The 21,636-nt window shown below is 24.2% G+C and overlaps 1 protein-coding gene across 1 annotated transcript in view; it reads left to right on the top strand.

Annotated features, from left to right (window-relative positions):
• Nucleotides 1–733: 733 nt before the first annotated feature.
• Nucleotides 734–21,636, top strand: part of LOC127280583 (pyrokinin-1 receptor-like) — a 29,021-nt gene continuing 8,118 nt past the window's right edge. Inside the window, exon 1 of the mRNA XM_051303662.1 lies at nt 734–3,105. Coding sequence (XP_051159619.1) covers nt 2,199–3,105 — 907 coding nt within the window. The 5' untranslated portion in view covers nt 734–2,198. The remainder of the gene's footprint in view (nt 3,106–21,636) is intronic.

The following is a 21,636-nucleotide window of genomic DNA, read 5'->3' as shown; positions in this document are numbered from 1 at the left end:
TATAAATAATTGAAAACGATTTAAACAGACACCAAAATAAAATTACATATCATTGTTTAAAATGAATCGTTTGACAAATTAATTATTTACAAGGGGAGCTTTTGTATAAAAATGACGTTTATTTGCGATATTTAAAAATAAAACAATCAATAAAAATCTGTTTTCTCTTTGAAATAAATCAATGATCTACTTTGAAATGCATATATGTATAATTATTTAGAACCATAGATATATAATTATAAATATTTAAATGTAGATTTGCTAAACAATTTTCAATAAGCGCGATTAAAATTTTTTTCAGTAAAATGTAAAACGAATCTTATCATTGGCACATCTGTGTTTGTGTTAATAAAAAATGGGAAATAATACATATTTCAATAAGGAAAATATAATAAATAATATGACCGTATAAAGAATAATCATGTCGATTAAAGAAATAAAAATAAATAAGAAACAGGAGATAATAAAAAAAAATTTTCAAGTAAAAGTAATATGTAAATTAATTGAAATTATTAATATCTTACTTTTTTATCAGAACTTTATTCTTTCGAACGTAAAATTTCAAATGTTTCCTTATTTTAAAACATAAATTTTTAAATAATTACAATAATATTATTATCATCACAATTGTTAGATTGCTTTAAAAAATAAATAAAATTTTTTGGAATATACAAAAAATATAGTTGAAATGAAGAAAAATAAATTAGTAAAAAATAAGAAGAAAAATTTTTTTTAAGTATTTCTTACAGTGATATGAGACGTTCGATATCATGAAGGGGGTGGGAGTTTGCGTGTGTGCAAAATTTTTGGTGGGAGAAGAAGACACGCGCTCAAGGGTTGATCACAGAACGTGAATGACGAGACCGAGACGATTCGAGTCATTCTTCCGCGCTTCGCATGAACGCATGCATCACACGGTCAACTAAAAGTTGTATACCAGAATATATATAATCTTCCAACGATATAAATATTATAGTGGTTTCACAGCTTCCATAACTGGACCATCGTATATTTATATGTCTTTAGCAAATTTTGTTCCATCTATCATTGATCCGTGATTCACAAAATTTTAAACATAAAAAAGTTTTTCAATTTCTATTGCAGAAGATTAGTTTATCAACTAAACTTTGGGAAAACGAAAGATTTATTTATCCGCATTAATTATTAATTTCACAAAAAATTAAATGACAATAAAAAATAATAATATACAAATATTAAATGGAAAAAAAATTATGACATACATAATTCAATAAAATCAAGTTCTTACAAATTTTACAAAACAAAACTCTAAATAAAATTCAATTTTAAAGTTTGTGAAAATTTAAGAATAAAGTGTCGCCATCTACTTTACTTCTTTTTACTGTCCCGCCATCTGAAAAAAAATAATTAGAATTATCAGTAAATTATTAGTGTTATAACTTGTAAACAAATAATCAAAAATGTTGTTTAACTACAATAATATTAATAATATTAAATTTTTAAAAACTGTGAAAAAATTTTGAAGGGAGAGTTTATGTGTGAAAAAAATAAAAACATAAATTTATTCAAAAGTGTAAACTAAAAAGTGAAAATTAAAAATTTGATCAAATCATCGAGATAATAATGATAAAAAATACAACAATAAGTGTAAAAATACAAGAATTAAGGAGAAAAATATAATAATAAATGTAAAAATACGACAATAAAGCAAAAAAAGAACAGAAAAATACAACAATCAAGTTAAAAAATATAACAAAAGGAAAAAAATTTAACTTAATTAATTAAAAAATACAAGAATAAAATTAAGAAATTAAAAAAATTTAAGTAATAATTTAATAATAAAGAACACAACAAAAATGTAATAAATCAATACAAAAAAAGAGTAAAAATTACAACAACAAAACCAAGAAATAACAAAAATAAGTTAAAAAATGCAACATAACTAAAACAAATTAAAAGAACAAATTCACCAATAAAGGAATTAAATAATAAAGTTAACAAAAATTAGCGGCAAAAGTTACAAGCATTGGAAAAGAAATACAAAAATCTTAATACAGCGATAAAATATAACGGAAAGCATAAAAAAACATTAAAAAACATTAAAAAAAAAAAGAGGAAAAAAAGAACGAAGATGTACAATAAACAGCGTCGTGCAGAAAGATCGAAAGATCTTTAATTATAGTGTTTATTTACGTGACCGTAAAAAAAAGAAGATCCAAATGAATAGCGCCGAGAAGATGATGACCACTGACGCGTGGTTATTGATGAATTCCAAAACGGAGATCACTAACTATTGGGAATCACTCATCGAAAGTGAAATGAACAAATCAATTACGAACTACATGTCAAATAGTGAGAATAATAATAATAATGATGATGAGAATTATATTTTAACGGGACCACGTCGCGATACACTTTACGTTGTCATACCAATAACAATTATTTATATTTCAATATTCATCACTGGTACAATTGGAAATATTAGCACGTGTATTGTGATAGCGCGCAACAAGTCAATGCACACAGCAACCAACTACTACCTCTTTAGTCTCGCTGTTTCCGACCTGTTGCTTCTTATTTCCGGTTTACCCGCCGAAGTCTGGTTAATATGGTTCAAATATCCCTATATATTTGGCGAATGTTTTTGCATTATACGCGGATTGGCCGCTGAAACATCGACAAATGCGACAGTGTTAACAATAACTGCATTCACAGTTGAACGTTATGTTGCCATATGTCATCCATTTTTATCGCAAACAATGTCAAAATTATCGCGCGCTATAAAATTAATATTATCAATTTGGTTGATTGCATTGTCATTTGCAATTCCACAGGCATTACAATTTGGTTTAGTTGAGACACATGGTCCTGAATCAGTGATGTGCATGATGAAATTTGTGATAATACGCCATTCATTTGAATTGTCGACATTTTTATTTTTTATTATACCAATGACATTGATTACAATTCTCTATGCATTGATTGGCTTGAAATTAAGAAAGTCCAATGCTCTAAAACGAGTTCGAGGACGCAGTGAAAATAGTCGAATCACTGCTGGTTCAAGTCGTAAGGATCGGCAAAGAAATTGTGCTGGTCGTTCGTCGAGACGAGTTCTCAAAATGTTGGGTAAGTTCGAATTTCTTTTTCTAATTAACTTTTTTATAATGTCCAAGTTAATTTTAAAAACATTTTGACTACAACCATTTTTTTATCTGTTAGCATCTGCGAACAAAATTCACTTTTAAAAATATGCGCGCATGGTTTCGACGTCGTCTAATTTATTCAGTCGAAGAGATAGTGTGTATAAAGGTTACCATATAAACTATATTCAACCGAGAAGGATCGATTTGTCAACTACCAGCAGTATTTAAGAATTATAACCGTGAAATTATCTATTTAGAGTACATCTATAAGATCCTTGGCCAATCTCGCAATTGTATTAAGGCGCTTGTACACCTCACAAATTCTGAGAATACTCGGAAATTCTCAGAGATTTCACTAATTTTAATTGCAAGATATTCAAATTCTCTATGTGCAAAGTGAATAAAAATTAATGAAATTTCTGAAAAATTCCGAGTATACTCATAATTTGTGTGGTGTACGAGCGCCTTTGACACACTGCTCTATATATATGTATACCTGTTCAGCTTATTATAGTATTATTCATCTCCAAGAATTTTGATAAACACAACAAATTACTTAACCATATATTAACGAAGGATATTTTTAAACAGTCTTATAGATCAAAGAAATAACAAAATAATCTACACTGAGAAAAAAATGCTATTGAATCAACAGCATTTCTGCCAAAAGCATATAAAAATTATTGATTCAAAAGCATATGCTATAAAATTTGTAAAATATTTTATAGATTCTATAGCATATGCTTTTGAATTAATAATTTTTATACCTTTGGCAGAATTGCTATTGATTCAATAGCATATTTTTCTCAGTGTATCTAAATTATATATTTGTGTAATTGTACCAACCAATCTTAATTGATACTAAATTAAATTAAATCAAGAATCTTTATAATGATCACTCATAAATGTTTATTCAGGCATTACTTGCATTTACGATACAAAATGTACATCATTAGTGAACGTCAACAATATTGTTAAATCGAAAATATCCACATTCAAGTTTCGAAAATTTAGACAGAGTCAAAAGAGGTTTTACTTGCTAGACATATATTTAGAATCTCCTCAACGTCCTCAAAATGTATAGATATTTCCATTTCAGTATTGTTTGAGTTTTTAATAAGAGTCATGTAAGAAACCTCTTCTATATCTTCTTATCATACTCATATTTATTTTACTGAAGGCTAATACTATTTTTATAAAAAATTTAAAATTACAATAATTTTGAAAGATATTTTTCCATCTCTAGTTTTATTTAATAATTCAAAAATCGTAAATTGAAATTATTTTTTATTTCTTCTAAAGCGTGATAAATTTTCTCTTATACTGTGTATAAGAAAATATTCCATTAATTTTTGTTCTTGGTAGTAAAAGCAATAATGTAGAGAAACTTTCTTGGTTTTTTTTTGGTAAAAAATTGTGTACTAAGCTCGTGCAAAGCGAACTCGACAATGAAGCATGAAAGTGACAAAACGACTGCGTGTTCTTACAAAGCTTTATATCTTTACAAGTAGCAATTCCTTTTGACAAAATAATACTTTTTTTTATATTCTTATTTTGTAAAAAATTTTATTTCAATCAGATAAAAAGTAAATCAAAAGACATTCATTAATAAAATAATTTAATTAATTTTTCAATATAAATTATAGAATTTAGAATCAATTTATTTTTCTCTCAATCGTTATAACTCTTTATTTAAGTTAGCAACTTTTAAAACAAACTATATTCATAATTCAATTTTCAACAGACTTTGTATAGAGAGGCGAACCATTTCGAGATGAGATTGATTTTTTCCTGTGTTAGCATGAAAGGATTTATTGTGAATGCTCTACTGTTTATATATAAACAGTGGAGCGTATACGTAAAGTAAAGTTTCTAGTATTATTATATTATATTACTTTTTTACTAGATGGCATTTTGAATTTTGTAACCTCGTTCAAATTTTCAAATAAATAAATAAAGCAGTTACAAAAAAAAAAAAAAAGTAGAGGAAATTTTTCTAAAAAAAAGTTGCTATTTGATTATAACGAAAGTTTGCGACTAAACTCTCTATAAAGTTATAAATCAATCTTTCTTCAAGTTTATGCGTTTCCAACACACGTGCCAAATTGAATCAATATATATGGTGTATTAACACCTTCCATTCAGAACCACAAATTAATTTGAGTTCCAACCGTGGCATTGCATATACTGCTTGTAATAACTTAAATTAGATTCTCCTCCCACAATTATTGTAAAATGTAACATTGTTTTCTACATAATAATTAATAATTATAAATATTATTTCTGTAATTAATAAGTATATAAAATTTCTCAACCTTTATAGAATCAACTTCTATGTTCTTCCGAAGTCTCTAAGAAATCGTTTTTTATAGATCTGACTACTGTATGAATAATTAATTTTTTCGTTTCTCGGTATTTTTTATTTTTCATCTCTCTACTATTTATAAAATAAATAAATCAAAAATCGTTCAAAAATTTGGTAAATTATTTTAATATTAGAAAATGTAATATTTTTCTTCTCAGATAATAATTTGTAGTGCAATGTTCAAAAGAATAATTAATTGTAATTAAATTCTCATCTAAATGAATTCGTATCACTTTGTCGCACGTTAATTTGCATACTCGATAAAGTTAAATGTTTCCACAAATAAAATTAAAACTTGAAATCAATTGAGATCGATAGCTAAGGTTACCTAGTAACTCTGCTCCACTTTTGTTGTGAGAATGAAAAATAAGAATGAAAGGTCAAAGTAAACTTGTCATTCAAATTACTAATTTTTTTTTTCTAATATATACAATGTTACATCTAATTATTATTTCCTTGTTATTATTTTTAAAAAAATATTAATTAAAATTTTATAAAAAATATTTTTTAAATCCTCTTTCTTTTTATTATCTTATTTTTTTTTAATGTAAAGGGTGGAAAATTTGTGTTTATAAAATAGCGGAAACGACGTTTATCAAAAGCGACTATCTGAGCGTGAAAAAAATTCCTAAGAAGGCAAAATTATTTAAGTACGTTGATGAACGATAAAATAATCTCGGCATTTTCTGCCCTTGATCGTAACGTAACTTGATTTTAATCTTTATTAATTTATATACATATATATAAAAATATGTTAGTTGAAAACTTTGTCCCAGGAGAAAATGTTGGTAATGTAAGTTTTAAATTAAAAAAATATTTTGAAATAATTAAAAATTTTACCCTTGGTAATGACCTGAATAAAATTTTATTATTATTAATATTAAAAAAAAATTGAGAAAAAATTAAAGTTGCGCGATTAAAATAAATGAAAAGAAAAATGTTAAAACTAATGTTTGTGCTTTTTATTCGTGACTTATATTTATAAATATATGATTTAGTATTCCCACATTAGCTCGATGTTCCATTCTTAAAAGTTGACAATTTCAGTTATTATAAACGATTTACTTGGAAAATTGTTCTTGTCAGGTAAGACCTTTGAGTGTAACATCGAGCTCGTGGAAAATTAAAGCAATATTTCTTTCTAATGCTTTTAGACAGCTTCGCAAAAGAACTTCCCTTGAGAGCAATTAAAACAAACGCCACGTTTTTCGAACTAGTTGCAATCTACACGATAAGGCAATTTATTAGTGCGACTTTTCGTTATTCACCATTTTTATAATATAATATTAATTTAGGGTAATTATTATTGCATTTTCATGTTTTTTATCATTTAATCAAGAATTTAAAAAATTATATTTAATTTATACAAAAATGTAACAGAAAAAAAAGTGGAAAAAAATGAAATAACAATGAAATTTCTAATTGAAATAATAATAAAATTGATAATTAAATAAGTACCTATATAAATAAAAAAAGAAAATAATGTTAATTTTAAGTTAATTGAAATTAAAATTACATTAAATTACTTTAAATTTATTAATTAAGTTAATTGGTCTATATTTTTTATTAGTTAATTTATTTAATCAATAATTTAACATTATCTCAAAAATGGATTACTATTTTTAATAATTTTTATGGTTACAATAATCTAATTTTGACGGAAACTTTTTTCATAAATTCCACAATGTGATAGATCGTGGAACTATAAATTGAAGACACAAAAGTTTTTCTCATTTTTCACCAATTGCGTTAAAACAAAAAAGAAAAAGAGAGAAAGGAAGAAGCAAAAAATGAAAAACTCAGGAGAGAATAGTTTGACAATATTGTTGCGAAAATGAAAATATTTTTTTCTCTAATTAAAGTATGTAGGTATATACAATATATAATTCAGTTAGAAAAAGATTTTTTAATTAATTTTTAAATTAATTTCAACTATTTTTTTAAATTCTATTTGACATTCGTTTGATTTTTTATATAAAAGAAGTATTTCAACATTTTTTTATGGTTACTAAAGCGAAAGACTGTAAAAAATGTAAAAAAAGAGTTGAAAAAAGGATTTACCTATAAACCTCAAAAGCATAAGATGATGCCTGATGGTTTAAATGAACAATTTCAACCGTTATAAAACATATATTTGGGTCACAGATGCCGTATGATCTGAAAAACTTGAGAATGCCAATTCACTCGCGGCAAAAAGAATTTGGACCCAATAGCTTTTTCAACTGTACATATATATTTATATTCACGTTAATTAGGATCATTACTGCACTTAGTTACTAATTTTAAATTCAAAAATTCTTTTCATAAAATATCGTACATGTCATGCATGCGTTTCTTATTACTCCAAAAATAATGTCTAATTTTTGTGTAATTTTATTTAATTTGCATAATTTCAAAAGCTAGTAATAAAAGATCATAATTCATTTTCTAAAGAAGCTAGAACTTAATTAATAACTATTTATAATTATCCTGAAAACTTTTGGTGAAGATCTACAATTGTAAATACAGAACTTTTGAATGAACACTGAGAACCTACTATTGTACTTTAGTTGTTATCAATCCTTCAAAGGACTTTATTGATTGTGAACATTTGTCACACCCACAATGAGTTTGCTCAAGGATCATCAAATACTCTCAGTACTTGAAATTTACACGCGGTCAATGATCACCGAAACATTTCTCTATTGACCAAAATATTCGAGGCACAAGTAATAGAATATTTCTAAAGAAACTATACTCAGTGAAGTGTAACGTAACAAAGTTTGATCAGAATAGAAGTAACACTAAAAAGAAATGGTGATGCTGATTTAGCTGGGAATTAGATTTGAGTTCTATTTTTAACAAGAAGGTGTTAAAAAGTTGTTCCAAAAGATGTAATTCAGAGAACCTAGAGGAATTATTTATTTTTAACATCTGCAAGTAAAACAATAAAATTTATACAGAAGGTTCGAATTGGATTCATTAAATTACGTTCTCGACGGTATTTACAATAATGGTTGACTCACGCTGTTTCTAGCAGAAGATGCTAATTGAAAAGCCTGGAATCAAAAATATTTGGATCATCTGAAGAAACATTGTTCAAAACTTGTTGGGTTTATAGCGAAGCATCGCTTTCCTGATTTTTCGAACAAATCTTTCATATTAGCAGTTAGAACTTCTTCCTGGGTTATGGATGTGGAATATTTGACCTCGATCTTTCTATTCACCGACTGCAATGAATGACTGAATGTTTTGGTGAACTCTGCGGTGAAAACTTTATTAGAGTTGTCACCGATTTTGATCAAGAAGTTTTAATAAAATGTGTAGTACGTTTTTTAGCCTCCATAAGGCTGTGGGTCTTAATGCTCTGAAAACGATGTCTCTTTTTTCAATCCTCGATTGATTCACTTCCTGCTTAGCCGAGAACGTAATCAAGAAGCTGATCTCCATTCTTTTGGTGCTTCTTCTTCGTTTCCTTGAAATAAAAAACTTGAAGGTTCCTCAATTCGTTCTTTATCGTTCAGTTAACGTTCTTTTGGCTGTCGCAAGACTTCAGCATTTTTTGCTGAACCTCCTGTTCGATCTTTCCTAGAGCATTGCTTTCTCCTTTCCTTTTAACTTAGTTTTCACGCTCTTCGTTAATGGCTTCTGTCTTCAGCTCTGAGGGAACAAAGCTATACTTCCTCCGCTGTCACTCAGAGGGCTTGACGTGCTTCCTCTTCTACTACATATTTCTTCTTTATCTTCTCCCCCTCCCATGGTGATTTATGCTACTACAAAATTTTACTTGCACAATCATCTTTTAGAAAAAAAAATTTGTGTTCCAAGGTAATCTCTAGTTACCCTTTGATTATTTAATTAAGTGTACAAAGTTACATATCACCAGGGAAATTCCCCAAGTCCCACTTATTGTTCAGATGATTGAATATGTAAATAAATAATTTTTGTCATTTACAATTATCTGTACTCGTGTAATAGTGAGTATGATATCAATTTTTTTTTTTTTTTTTTTTTTGCATAAAAATTAGAAATGAACCACGTGTGTAAAAAATATGACAATATTTCCGGGTGAAGAGGTGATGTTAATGCAAGGCTGTGGAATTGAGAGCGTGTCTTAATTTTTTTACAATTTCCATATAAACTATTCATGGGACAGTGACCTTTGCTATACGAAATTGAATAAATTTGCACTACGTAACGTTTTCTCAATTCACTGCCTAGTGCCCATAAACAGCAATATTGTTTCATGAATATATCATTCCAATTGTCAAACAAATGGTTATTTTATTAACTTTTATGATATCGTTGATTATATCACAAGTATTGTAATAATGAGAATAATCAAATAAATTATTTTACAATTTAATATTTATTTAATGAAGCATGTAACGATATTTAACATATAAATATTGTATTTCTCATTTTAATTAAATTCGTTTATAATTTAATACATTTTTAAATACAAAATGAAAAAGTTAATATTTTCACAAAATAATTTTCCATTATTAAAATTGTTTTTGTTAATTCGTACAAATTATACATAGAAAATTCGCAAATAATCATCTTAAAATTTTTTTAATCATTAAAATATTAATCTAATTATTTAAAAATATTTTTATCCACTGGAAAATAAAAAATATTATTAGTAGAAAATAAATTTTGTTAATTCTAATGATCTTATATGTTTATAAATCCTAACTTTGTATAATTATTTAGTCATGGATTTTGATTTGAAAATCAATAATAATTTCTAAAATAGGTTCTACATTGAAATTCAATATTTTGAGGTCAAAGTTTAATTTTAATTTAACAGTCGACAACATTGGGCTTAAATTTTGATTTGGAAATCAATTCGCTTTGAACTGTATTTGGAATTTGATTTTCAAATCTTTCATTTGAATGTTGTGAATTTTAATCTCTAAAACTCCATTATATGTAAATTGAGGTAGTTTTACATTTTTTTTTTGTCTGCAAATTGAAAACTGATTTTAATGGTTTTTAATATTTTTAAACTTTTTTTTAAATTACAAAAATTGAAATAGAAATTCGAGTAAAGTTTTTTTTATATGAAAAATGACTTATTGGACAAAAAAAATTTATTTGAATTGTTATTGTAGAAATTTTTATTTTTGATTTTTTTCTATCTTTTTGGTATTTTTGTACTTTTTTGTATTATGTTTTTGTCTTAATATTAGTTTTATTTTTAATGAAAGAATTAAAAAATTTTTTTGATTTAACGATTAATGTTTTAAGTTTAAATACATTGAAGTATCTTGATTGATTAATGGACAAAATTTAAATTGTTCAGGGAAAGTTCACTTGTCTCCTTCAAAGTTTTGCGAAACCGACATTAAACATCTTGAAGCTCTTTACCTTGCGGACGAAGAGAATCAGAGCGGAAGTGAATAGTGCTTATTTATCAAGAACCACTTTTCGTTATTTTTTTTCAATATTCATACATCTTTATTTAACAAATTTTTAAATACAAAAAAAATTGGAAAATTTTTGTTTTAACAAATTGTTTTTTTTTATTTATTTAAAATTAATGGGCAATGCATTTGTTTCATTTTTTTCCAATTAAAAAGTAAACGAATTTGTAAACATTTTTAGTTAAAGCTTAAACAAATAAAAATGTTTTTCTTTTTTCTCGCTGTTTAATAATAGTTTTAGCTATTTTTTTTAAATATTTGCATAAATGAAGGTAATTAAATTTTTCATAAACGAACGCAATATTTTCACAAAAATATTTTTAATTGAAATGTTATTATACATCAAAGTATGTTGGATTATTATAGCTCATATATTATACCCTAAAATAAAAATACAAATATTTAAATAATTATTACGCAAATTATTACCTTTGTAAATACTTTCTCAATTAAATGATATTTGAATTTACTTCTGGAAAAGATTTTTATATCAAATATGACTTTTTTTTAACTACATTTGAGCTTGTATCTTTTGATCTTTTATCAAATTTGTACATGAATAAACTTTAAAAACATTTCTATTTGAAATCCCCTTACGAATCAGATTTGAAATATAAAAAAAAATGTTTTGAGTTATCTTTTGACAAACGCAAAAAATTGAATCTTGAAAAATAAATCTATATATAAGAAGATGATAAATTTTAGTGTCAACAATATAATGTATTCTATTATTTTTTGATTTTTGCTGAATAAATATATATATCTAAGGTTTAAAAAATAGATAAATAATAGATGATTTTATTAAAAGAAAAGTTCAAAACATTTTTTATTTTTTTTTTAATCAACGGTAGATAATTTATGGTGTTAATTATTACGAATTTCTTATTTTGCTAAATATTCTTGTCCCTGTTTTTGAAGGATTATTAGATGAAAAGTTTATAATTATGTGTATATTTTATAATAAGCTTAAATGATCAGTCAAATCCCTTATCATTTATTCCTTCAATTAAAATTAAATTAAAATGATTAATGAGGATGAGAATTGGATTATATATTTATTTAGAAACAACTGTAAGGCTGTAAAAATATAATTTAAATTAATTATTTGTAATATTTTAAAGCCGATAAATTCATTTACAAAAAACCAATAACCTTTATATTTAATCTGAAATTTTGAGGTTATGTTCAAATATTAAATAATTTTTTGGAACACCAAATATTTGCTACGTATGCCCTATACCTACGTTAAATTATAATTGAAACTATATAACTTTATTAACTAGAGTAATATTCAAAGATTTAATTAATCTCTCAAAAGGTTTCATTTCTGATATTCTGCTTCAATGGTCAATTATTCTATTATTGTGTATCACATATTATTATATATTTTAGTCAATCCACGTTAAACATTAAAATACATATTTCAATTATTAACTAAAATATTTGAATTTAGGAATTATATTTTAATCCCTTAACTAATTATTTATTCAAAAGTAAAAAGCTTCATTTTAACTATATTTATGAGTTTAATGCAATTTCAATTATTGATTGTTTTGTATAGTGATTGTTTAATATTTCAAGTTAATTTTGTTTATTATTAGCTGTTATTTGTAAATTTCGTGGTTGTTGCAGTGAATAAATATATACAAAAATATAATATTTTCTGGGATATTTTAATTATTTATTTAAGAAAAACGAGACGAGGAAATTTGAATCATCTATTATTTTAAGATTGGTTCGAATATTATTTTCTGATATTGTAAATTTTGTGGTTCAATACTATTTAATTAAAAAGTTTCCTATAAGAGAAAAGAAACATAATAATAGGAATTTTCCAATAAATAAGTACGAGGTGAAATGTTTGCGTCTTTATAAAATCAAAAATAAAATAAAAGCACACGATAATCGACAATTTTCATCATTGATTTAAATAATAAATCCTGATAATTGATATTATTTGACCTCTGTAATTTAAGACGTAAGGCCGTATGTGCGATATTTAATTTTACATTTATATAATTGAACTCAAATGACATATATTATTTTGCTTTAGTTGGTCAAATTTAAAAATATAGAATTGTTTTTTAAATGAATTTCTTTTTAAAGAAAGTTGATTATATATAAACAAAAAATACGTTGATTTTCAAAATTTTTGATTTTTGAAAAATCAGTAATCAATTTTTATTTATTTTTACACGAAGGTGATCAAATTATTTTTGCAATATTATAAGCCTATGAGGAACAAGTATAGAAGTTGTTTTTGCAAAAATATAATTCTATTATCAAAATTCGAATTAATATTCCGACTCGAAAACTTCCTGTTCAGTTAAAAATATATGCTCATTAAAATAACGATATTAATTTATTCTTAACAGTCAACAGAATTTGAAATTGTACGATATAAAATTTTTTATATTCTTAATGTGTTTATAGTTTTTCTTTTATTTGTTTTTGTTTTTAATATCTTTGATGATTTGTCATATTTCAAAATGTTACCTTATTTACAATGTTGATTGTAGAAATTTTTTTTTTTTTTTTTTTTGCTAAAAAATTTGCATAACAAGTAATTTTTATGAAAACTATTAAAAATGATTTAGAAAAAAATTGTAATATATCAGCACTTATTGGTTATTTCGTTGAAAGATTATATGCGAGAATGAAAAAAAAAGAAGAGAACGAAAGTCGATCAATCATTAAGGAAAAAATTTTATAATTATATTTATGAATTCAATGAGCGTCTTATACGATCTATAATCGATCATTTATTTTAAACAGCTTTCTTTAATATGTCTCTCGCGCGCGCGATTCAATAATTTTGATAAGAAATTTTGTTGAGTGTTTTGAGATAATGTTAAATAATTTCCTTTTTTTGTAAATTCTCAGTTTTATCATTAATAGTCTCTTAAAATATGTTCTCACATAATAAAACAATTTAAATAAAGTAGAAAAATTGATAAAAAAAATTAAATTTAAGCATTTTTTAAAATTATTATTTATATAAAGATAAATAAATATTAATATAAATAAAATGATAAAAAAAAATTTATCACTAAAAAGTAAATTAGCAGGTGAAATTTTGTTTACTTGAGAAAAGAAACGAATTTTGTGGAAGTTATGAAATAAACAGATGTATCTTATTTATTTTTTTATGTTTGCGGCATTTTAAAAACATTATCATTATTCACGAAATCTTCCATTGATTGTCGGTTGGATGAATCTTCCAATTTTTACCATATAATCACTGATCTCATATGATATACAAAACCCGTTGAACTGGTCCGAAACCGCACCAGTTTCGAGGCCAGTCAAGAATTATTATTCTCAAGAAAAAATAAAAAAAACAAAAGAATACCATTCAATTCTTAAAGTAGACAAACAATTTGCTTATTGTAGGATAATTTAGGAGAAGAAAAAAAATGATTCATTTGTTCGAACACCTGTCATCCTATTTAGGATGTGTTTTTCTTTTCACTTCTTCTAACAAGTGAAAGACATTTTAAAAAGGATCATCAATTTAATTTTAAATTTATTCAATTTTGCATATTATTAGTTTAAAATGTTTCTATTGTCAAAAAGTAAAAAAGAAATTTTTTCTTTCTTTATTATTAATATTTTTAATTTAATTTTTTTTCAATTGTTGAAAAATAGAATTGATTAAATTATTTTTATTTTTTAATGTTTTTAATTATCTTTTATTTTCAAAAATTGTTGATACAATTTTTCATTATACTTCTCAGTCAACTTTTTTTTCCTTATTTTATAAAAAAAAAGTCATTGCGACTGTTTTTTTGCAAAAAAAATTTTTTTACCTTTTTGAGTCATTAACAAGATATTCGTAGACTTGATGATCATGACATGAATAATTGACTTTGGTTTCAACGAATAATTATTGACTTAGAGATGGAAAATTTTTTAATTTTCTAAAAAATATGGGAAAAATATTTCCATTAGAAGTATAGGAAATGATTTATTTAATCTTATATTATATATATATATATATATTGAGAGAGAAAGAGAAAAAAAAGTTAATTATTGTCCGTCTCTTTTTAGAAGAAAAAATGATAAACTGTCAGATTAAAAGGTGAATTCTTAGCCCCGACAAAGAAAACTGGTCACGTTCAAAAAAAAAAAATTTTTTTCATCAGTACACAATGAATTTTGCATAAAAATATAACAAATATATAAAGAGGGGAAAAATATTCAAGTCTTATTTTCACGAAAGGTCCTAAAAAAATATTTTTAAAACCCCAATATTTTTTTCCTTGACTTTAACAAAAAAAACTTATTATTTATCAAACATTTTTCAATCTTCTTCGACAAACATAATTTTTTTCTATAAATTAATTTAATTCATCTTGAAAATTCATCCAATTAAATATTAACATTAAATTTTTTGTTAAAATTTCGATACTTTCCAAAAATTCTAATACAAATCATCTCTCTAAACTTGAATAAATTTTAATTTTAAAAAAAGTAGTAAAAAATATTTGAGACAATTGTTTTAAAAAAAATAAATTTATAAAATTATTTAATATAAAAAAATCATTACGACTTTATTAATACGTTTTTTTTGTTAATTTATTGACATTTCTTATTAAGTGTAAATGATAAAAAGTCCTTGATTTACAGCATCATTATTTTGACATATTTTCTTTGATCAAGGTAAAAGAAAATTAATACGTTGCAGTTAATTTATATGATAGCTTATAAAAATAAACTATCAATAGATGTAATAAAAAGTGCCAAGAGCTAGAACAATTTTTTTCGTACAGAAATTAATTTTACATTAATAGATGATTAAAATTATTTTTAAAAAAATTTTTTTTATAAAAGTATAAATTTTATTTTATTGAAACTGCTTTCAACTTATTTGAAACCATTTCGAACCAGTTCTGAACAAACCGTAAATAATTGTTACTTATTTTAAACTAGTTTGAAAACTTTTTCAAACCAGTTGGAAAAATTATTTTCAACTGTTTTTTGAACAATTGTAGAGTATTTTTTAATGACTTGAAAATTGTTTTTAGACTTGATATTTATTTAAAAAAAAATTAAACTTTTTCTAAAAACATCTAACATATTTCACACAAGTTTCGAACTAGTTTGAAAATTTAAAGTGTCTCATTATTGGTCACTCTCCCCTATATACACATTGTAAAATTAGTTTGTCATCGAATGACTAAGAAAAAGGATTTATAATTACTGTCATACGCATTAAATACATAACACATTTAAAGTGTCTATCAAAACATTCTTTTTTGTTTTTTCTCGTCTAATTAATATTCACAAAACCTGTTGAGATTTTTGATATTCGCAACACGCATATTTTAATGTCGATTATTTCTTTATTTAATTTTTATAAAGTAACATGAGTGATAAAGTCATTGAACTTTTTTACATTATAATATTTCTTATACATAACGTATTACATAATTATAATTAAAATTAATGCAAATTAGTATAATTTTCTAATTAAGTAGAAAATTAATTAATGTTGTAATTGAATTTAAGTCATAAAGAATTTAAGCAATTGCAATCATTATTAACTACCTACATATTTAATTAATTACCGTATAGTTAATTTTAGTATAGTAATTAATTTATTTTCAAATCTCTAATATAATTAATTAATTAATCTACATCTAGGGAAATTTTTTATTCTAATCAAATATAAATTATTTGAATTATGTAAATAAATATTTTTTTAGTTCTTAGGTAAATATATTTTTTTCTATTCATGAAAAAATGTTCCCGTGTGGAAAACGCCCCGTTCGTCCCATGCGTGATAGGGGCCCCGGCAGGGTCCCAAGTGGAAAATCCATGAGGGCAAATCCATGCGGGCACCAGCAGGGCCCCCGCTATTTGCCCTCACGGTGCCCTGCTCAAAAATTTGTCTAAGTCCAAAAACAAAAATTTTTTTTTACCAAAAAATGTTTAGTTCAGAATGCATTAAATAACATTTTAAAGCAGTTGAAATAAACATTAGGTGACATTTAAAAAAATCTAAGTACCAAGTTTTGGAAATCCACAAGGGCACCAGCAGGGTGCCCGGTCTTTACCCTCACGGTGCCCCGCTCAAAAATTTGTCTAAGTTAAAAAAATAATTTTTTTTTGTATAATAAATGTTTACTTCAGAATGCATTAAATAACATTTTAAAGCACTTGAAATAAACATTGGGTGACATTTTTTAAAAATCTATGTACAAAGTTATGGAAATACACGAAGGCTCCAGCAGGGCCCTTGCTATTTGCCCTCACGGTGCCCTGCTCAAAAATTTTTCTAAGTTCAAAATTCAAATATTTTTTCATCAACACAAAATGAATGTTTCCAATGATTCAGAACAACGAAAAACGCGTTTTTAATAAAAATATATTTACACTTTTTTGAAAATAACACTCACACTTATGGCAAAATAGATGAGGGCCATCGTAGGGGCCCGCATGGATCGCCCTCATGATCGATTAGCAAAATTTTCTAAGTCCAAAATTCAAATATTTTTTCGTCAACAAAAAATGAATGTTTCCAATGATTCAAAACAACGAAAAACGCGTTTTTAATAAAAATATATTTACACTTTTTTTGAAAATTCACCTGAGATGATTCATGATAATAATCATAAAGCATATAATTAATTATATTTTATAAATTGCATTTGATTGGAAAATATAATTTAATATCTTAACTTTAACTAAATGATGTTAAGCACTTTTCTTTGTTAGGTATTTTTGAAGTTCAAATAGCATCAAGAAGTTAGCATTCGTTTTGAAGTAGCGTGCGTAGCGTAGTTGGTAAAGCGTTAGACTCATAGTCCGTAGGTCGTAGGTTCGATTCCCCCCATGCGTTAGATTTATTTATTTCTCAGGTTTGCGTTTAATCATTAATTCTATGTATGAATTAATTGAAAAATGAAAATATCCGTTAATAGTATGCATAAATTACATATTTTTTAATTTTTTAATTAATTAATTTATTATTACTTTTAATTATATCCAATTAATTAGAACGTTAATTAATAAATTCAATTTGAGTAAGAATTTAATTTAAAATTGAATAATTATTAAATAAATATGTTATTTATTCATAACTTAAGCTTATTTATTATTAATTAACTTTTATAATATAAATTTATAAATAAAATATAATAAATTTTCCATGAGGGTACACATGAGGGAAAGCATGTCACGCCTTTGAGGGCTCCGCGTGGATTGCCCCTATGGTTTCCATGCGGCACGAGGGCAATCCACGAGTGCCCCTCACGGGGCCATTGCCAATTTTCCACACGGGTTCTGAAAAAATTTTTCAATTTTGAAAATGTTTCTTTTTGCATAATTGTTTACAAAAAACAATGAATTTCTTCTTTTTACAACTAAAAACCTTGAACTTTGAACTCGCGATTTTTTAAGAATGGAAATTTTTCGGTAGATTCTTGACCACAAAAAAAAATATATATATAGCGAAGTACTCGCATGCAAGAATTTACAATGAAATTATTTCTTTAAAAATAGGTAGAGTTTTATAAGCATTAAAGAAAAAATTATTGAATTGTTTTTATGAAATTAAATTAACATATTTCAGACTGTAATTCGATGATTAATTGATATATCGAACTACTGTAAATCGATATATCGTAAAATTAATTGATAGATCGCAATATAAATCGATATTATCAAAAAATTTTAAGATTTTCAATGGTTTTTGTTTAAACTAATTATCATATTTGTTTTTAAATAATTGAAAATTTATTTTGAATTTTATATTTAAAATTATGATTTTCATCGATGTTGACGAGAAAATATATGAGAGTATTTCTCTTATTATTCAATGACAGAATTTCAATGTAAACGCATTTTTCCTGACAAAATATTTTTGCAAATAATACAATAATAAGGAAATTCGCAATTTAAGTAGGAATTTATTTTTTAATTTTATTTTTTAATCGAATAATAATAAACTTTTGTTATACGAATGAAGACATAAATCCATATTTATATATTATAAACTTGGGACTACATAAAAGTTTTAACATACAAAAACGTTTAACAAGAGCCGCGGATAAGCTACGAGCCACCCTTAGAAATGTATTTTTAGAAATCATAACTCACAAAACGATATAAAATTCTAATTTTTTTTGTTTTACAATCGCCTCTGTACAAAAAGCGAGAGAATAAAGATATTTAAAGTATTTTTATTTAATAAAAATAATAAATATTTTTTATTCATCAGTAAATTAAATTTTCAATCTCTTTCTTTTTGATGTTTTTTTGTTATTTATTTATTTATTTTTTAATTTAATTTTTGTTGACTTTCATATTATACACGTCATGTTTAAAAATTAAATTCATTTACTCTGCGCTTTATCAAATATTTATTATAAAATCGATATATAGTTTATTGAAAAATTTTATTTTATTTTTATCATAAATAGAAAAGAAAAATTGTTTACATACAAGAATTTATATACTTTTTAATATAGACGATAAATTTTTACTTTATTAACAAGAATTTTTTATATTGACAATTTTTTAGATTTTTTTTATTTTCTTTATTATTATTTTTTCAAAATTTATTAATAATAATTAAACTAATAAAAAATAGAATAAAAGTTTCGAATATTCTTGTTTTTCTTTAAATAAAAATCTCACAATTTTCTTGCAAATATTCATGTTATCGAGATGAAATAAATTACTTTTGCAGTCATGCCTTGTGTCACTGTATCTGTGGGCGGTTTAATTTTTAAAGCTTCATAACGATATTTGATATGATTTTATTATATACGCATCTGAAATTCCAATATACCTAACAAAGCAATTTTTTTCCGTTCATCTCCTAGTTAAGAGAAATTAAATTTATAAAGATTAATTTTTTATAGATACTTAAATTATTCTTAATATTATTACCTAAATAGGTAAATGTAAAAGTTTCAAATCGTCTTAAAACAATTTTAACTTGTTTAAAACTGTCCTCTAAACTAGTTTTTAAAATTGTTTGAAATTGTCCAAAGCTTGTTGAAACTTTTAAAATTGATTTCGTTTCAATTTTTTATTATTACCTATTTTAAGATTAAACAAATTGTTCAATTTATTTTAATAAAATAAATAAATATAGTATAAAATATGAAAAGAAATAAAAATTCTTCTATTTGAAATAGATAACAGTGAAACTCTGTAAATAATTTTTATTGAAGTGAATTAGTCCGTGAAATGTGAGTCTTGGCGCCATCCATTATATACATACATGTCTCGACATAAAATTCTTTTAATGTTGAAAACCAAATCGTTTAAAGAAAGATGAAGATTTTTTTAAAACTTTTTCCCTAATGTTGTAAGTGTAATAATGTAAAATAATATTTTGACAAAGACAATTATTAGCCACTAATTATTTAATTATATGAAAAGTCAAACAAATCTTTATGTTGTTTTTTTGTTTCCACCACAGAAGCTTTCTAATTAATTACAAGAAAATTAACACAAAGAGAACTTTAATTGATTACTTAATTGGAAGCTAATTTTCCAAGAAGGGAATTATTAATTGATTCTGTATTGAATCAAACGGCATGAAATGAATAAATCGCTAATAATAATAATAATAGTATTAATAATTCACGTTTCGTAATTTAGATCGAGAAACATATTTTAATTACATTTTTTGTGTTTCTTTTTTTTTTTTTTTTTTTTTTTTTGAAGTATTACCATTTTTATTCTTATTCAAGAATGAATGTAATTTTATTATTCCTATTTTTTGAAAATTAAAACAATATTTTGTAAACATTAAATTTGTTTAATAATTAGAATAATTAATCTTTTTTGCAATTTCAAATTAATTATTTTGAAACCATAATAGATGACATTAAAGTAGATGTTGAATTCTTTTTTTTTTTAAGGAGAAAAATTACTCTTTGATCAGTATATATTGATATAAATTTATTCATTAAATTTCTTTTTGATTAGCTATTGAGTTCGTACAATGATTATTTCACCCCAAGGACACTTTATTGTAACAAATTATAGGAAATTGATGATTATTCTTAGAATTCAATATTGTGAAAAAGCGACCAATTCGGATAATAATAAACAAAAAGTATTTTTTTTAATTAATTAATACTATTTAAAAACTTATTAATTATTAAATTAATATAATATATTCTATTTATTTTAATTCTACCCAATTGTTAATTAATATATTTATTGAATGTAGAAGTAAATTTATAAATTTTTATTTAATATTTTTAATTAATTTATAGTATACATTATTAAAATAATTAATATCACATTTTTATGATTTTATAATCACAGTTAAAAAAAATTATTGAAAAAAATAATATTTGGGAATGCAAAAAATATTTTACATGAGAAAATTTCTTCAATGTAATGCATACTTTAGTTTTTGTACAAAATTCCGAAAATTTAACTCCTTTTAACATTTAAAGGTGAAATGAAAAATTGTTCCTAGGATTGGAATTTCAAAGCTCTGAAAATAACAGAAATTCCATTAATTGTCTCATGTTTCTGGTATGAAATTCAATTAGTAACTCGTTATAATATATGTACACCCTAATTAAGTAATTATTATTATAGATTGAAATTGTAAAAGTATAATATAATTTTAAAATATTTTAAAAATAAATTCATGAGTGAACAATGAAAATTTTCTCAATTAAGTGGATTCTTTCAACATAAAACTATTCAAATGATAATTAATTAGTGAATTCATTTAATTAATTTGGAAATTTTTTTTCCAAAT

Source organism: Leptopilina boulardi, unplaced genomic scaffold (genome assembly GCF_019393585.1).
Source record: "Leptopilina boulardi isolate dan_hultmark-lab unplaced genomic scaffold, ZJU_Lbou_2.1 LbouV2_248, whole genome shotgun sequence".
Lineage (NCBI taxonomy): Eukaryota > Metazoa > Arthropoda > Insecta > Hymenoptera > Figitidae > Leptopilina > Leptopilina boulardi.
The sequence above is the reverse complement of the archived record's forward strand: the minus strand, read 5'-3'. Positions and strand labels throughout refer to the sequence as shown.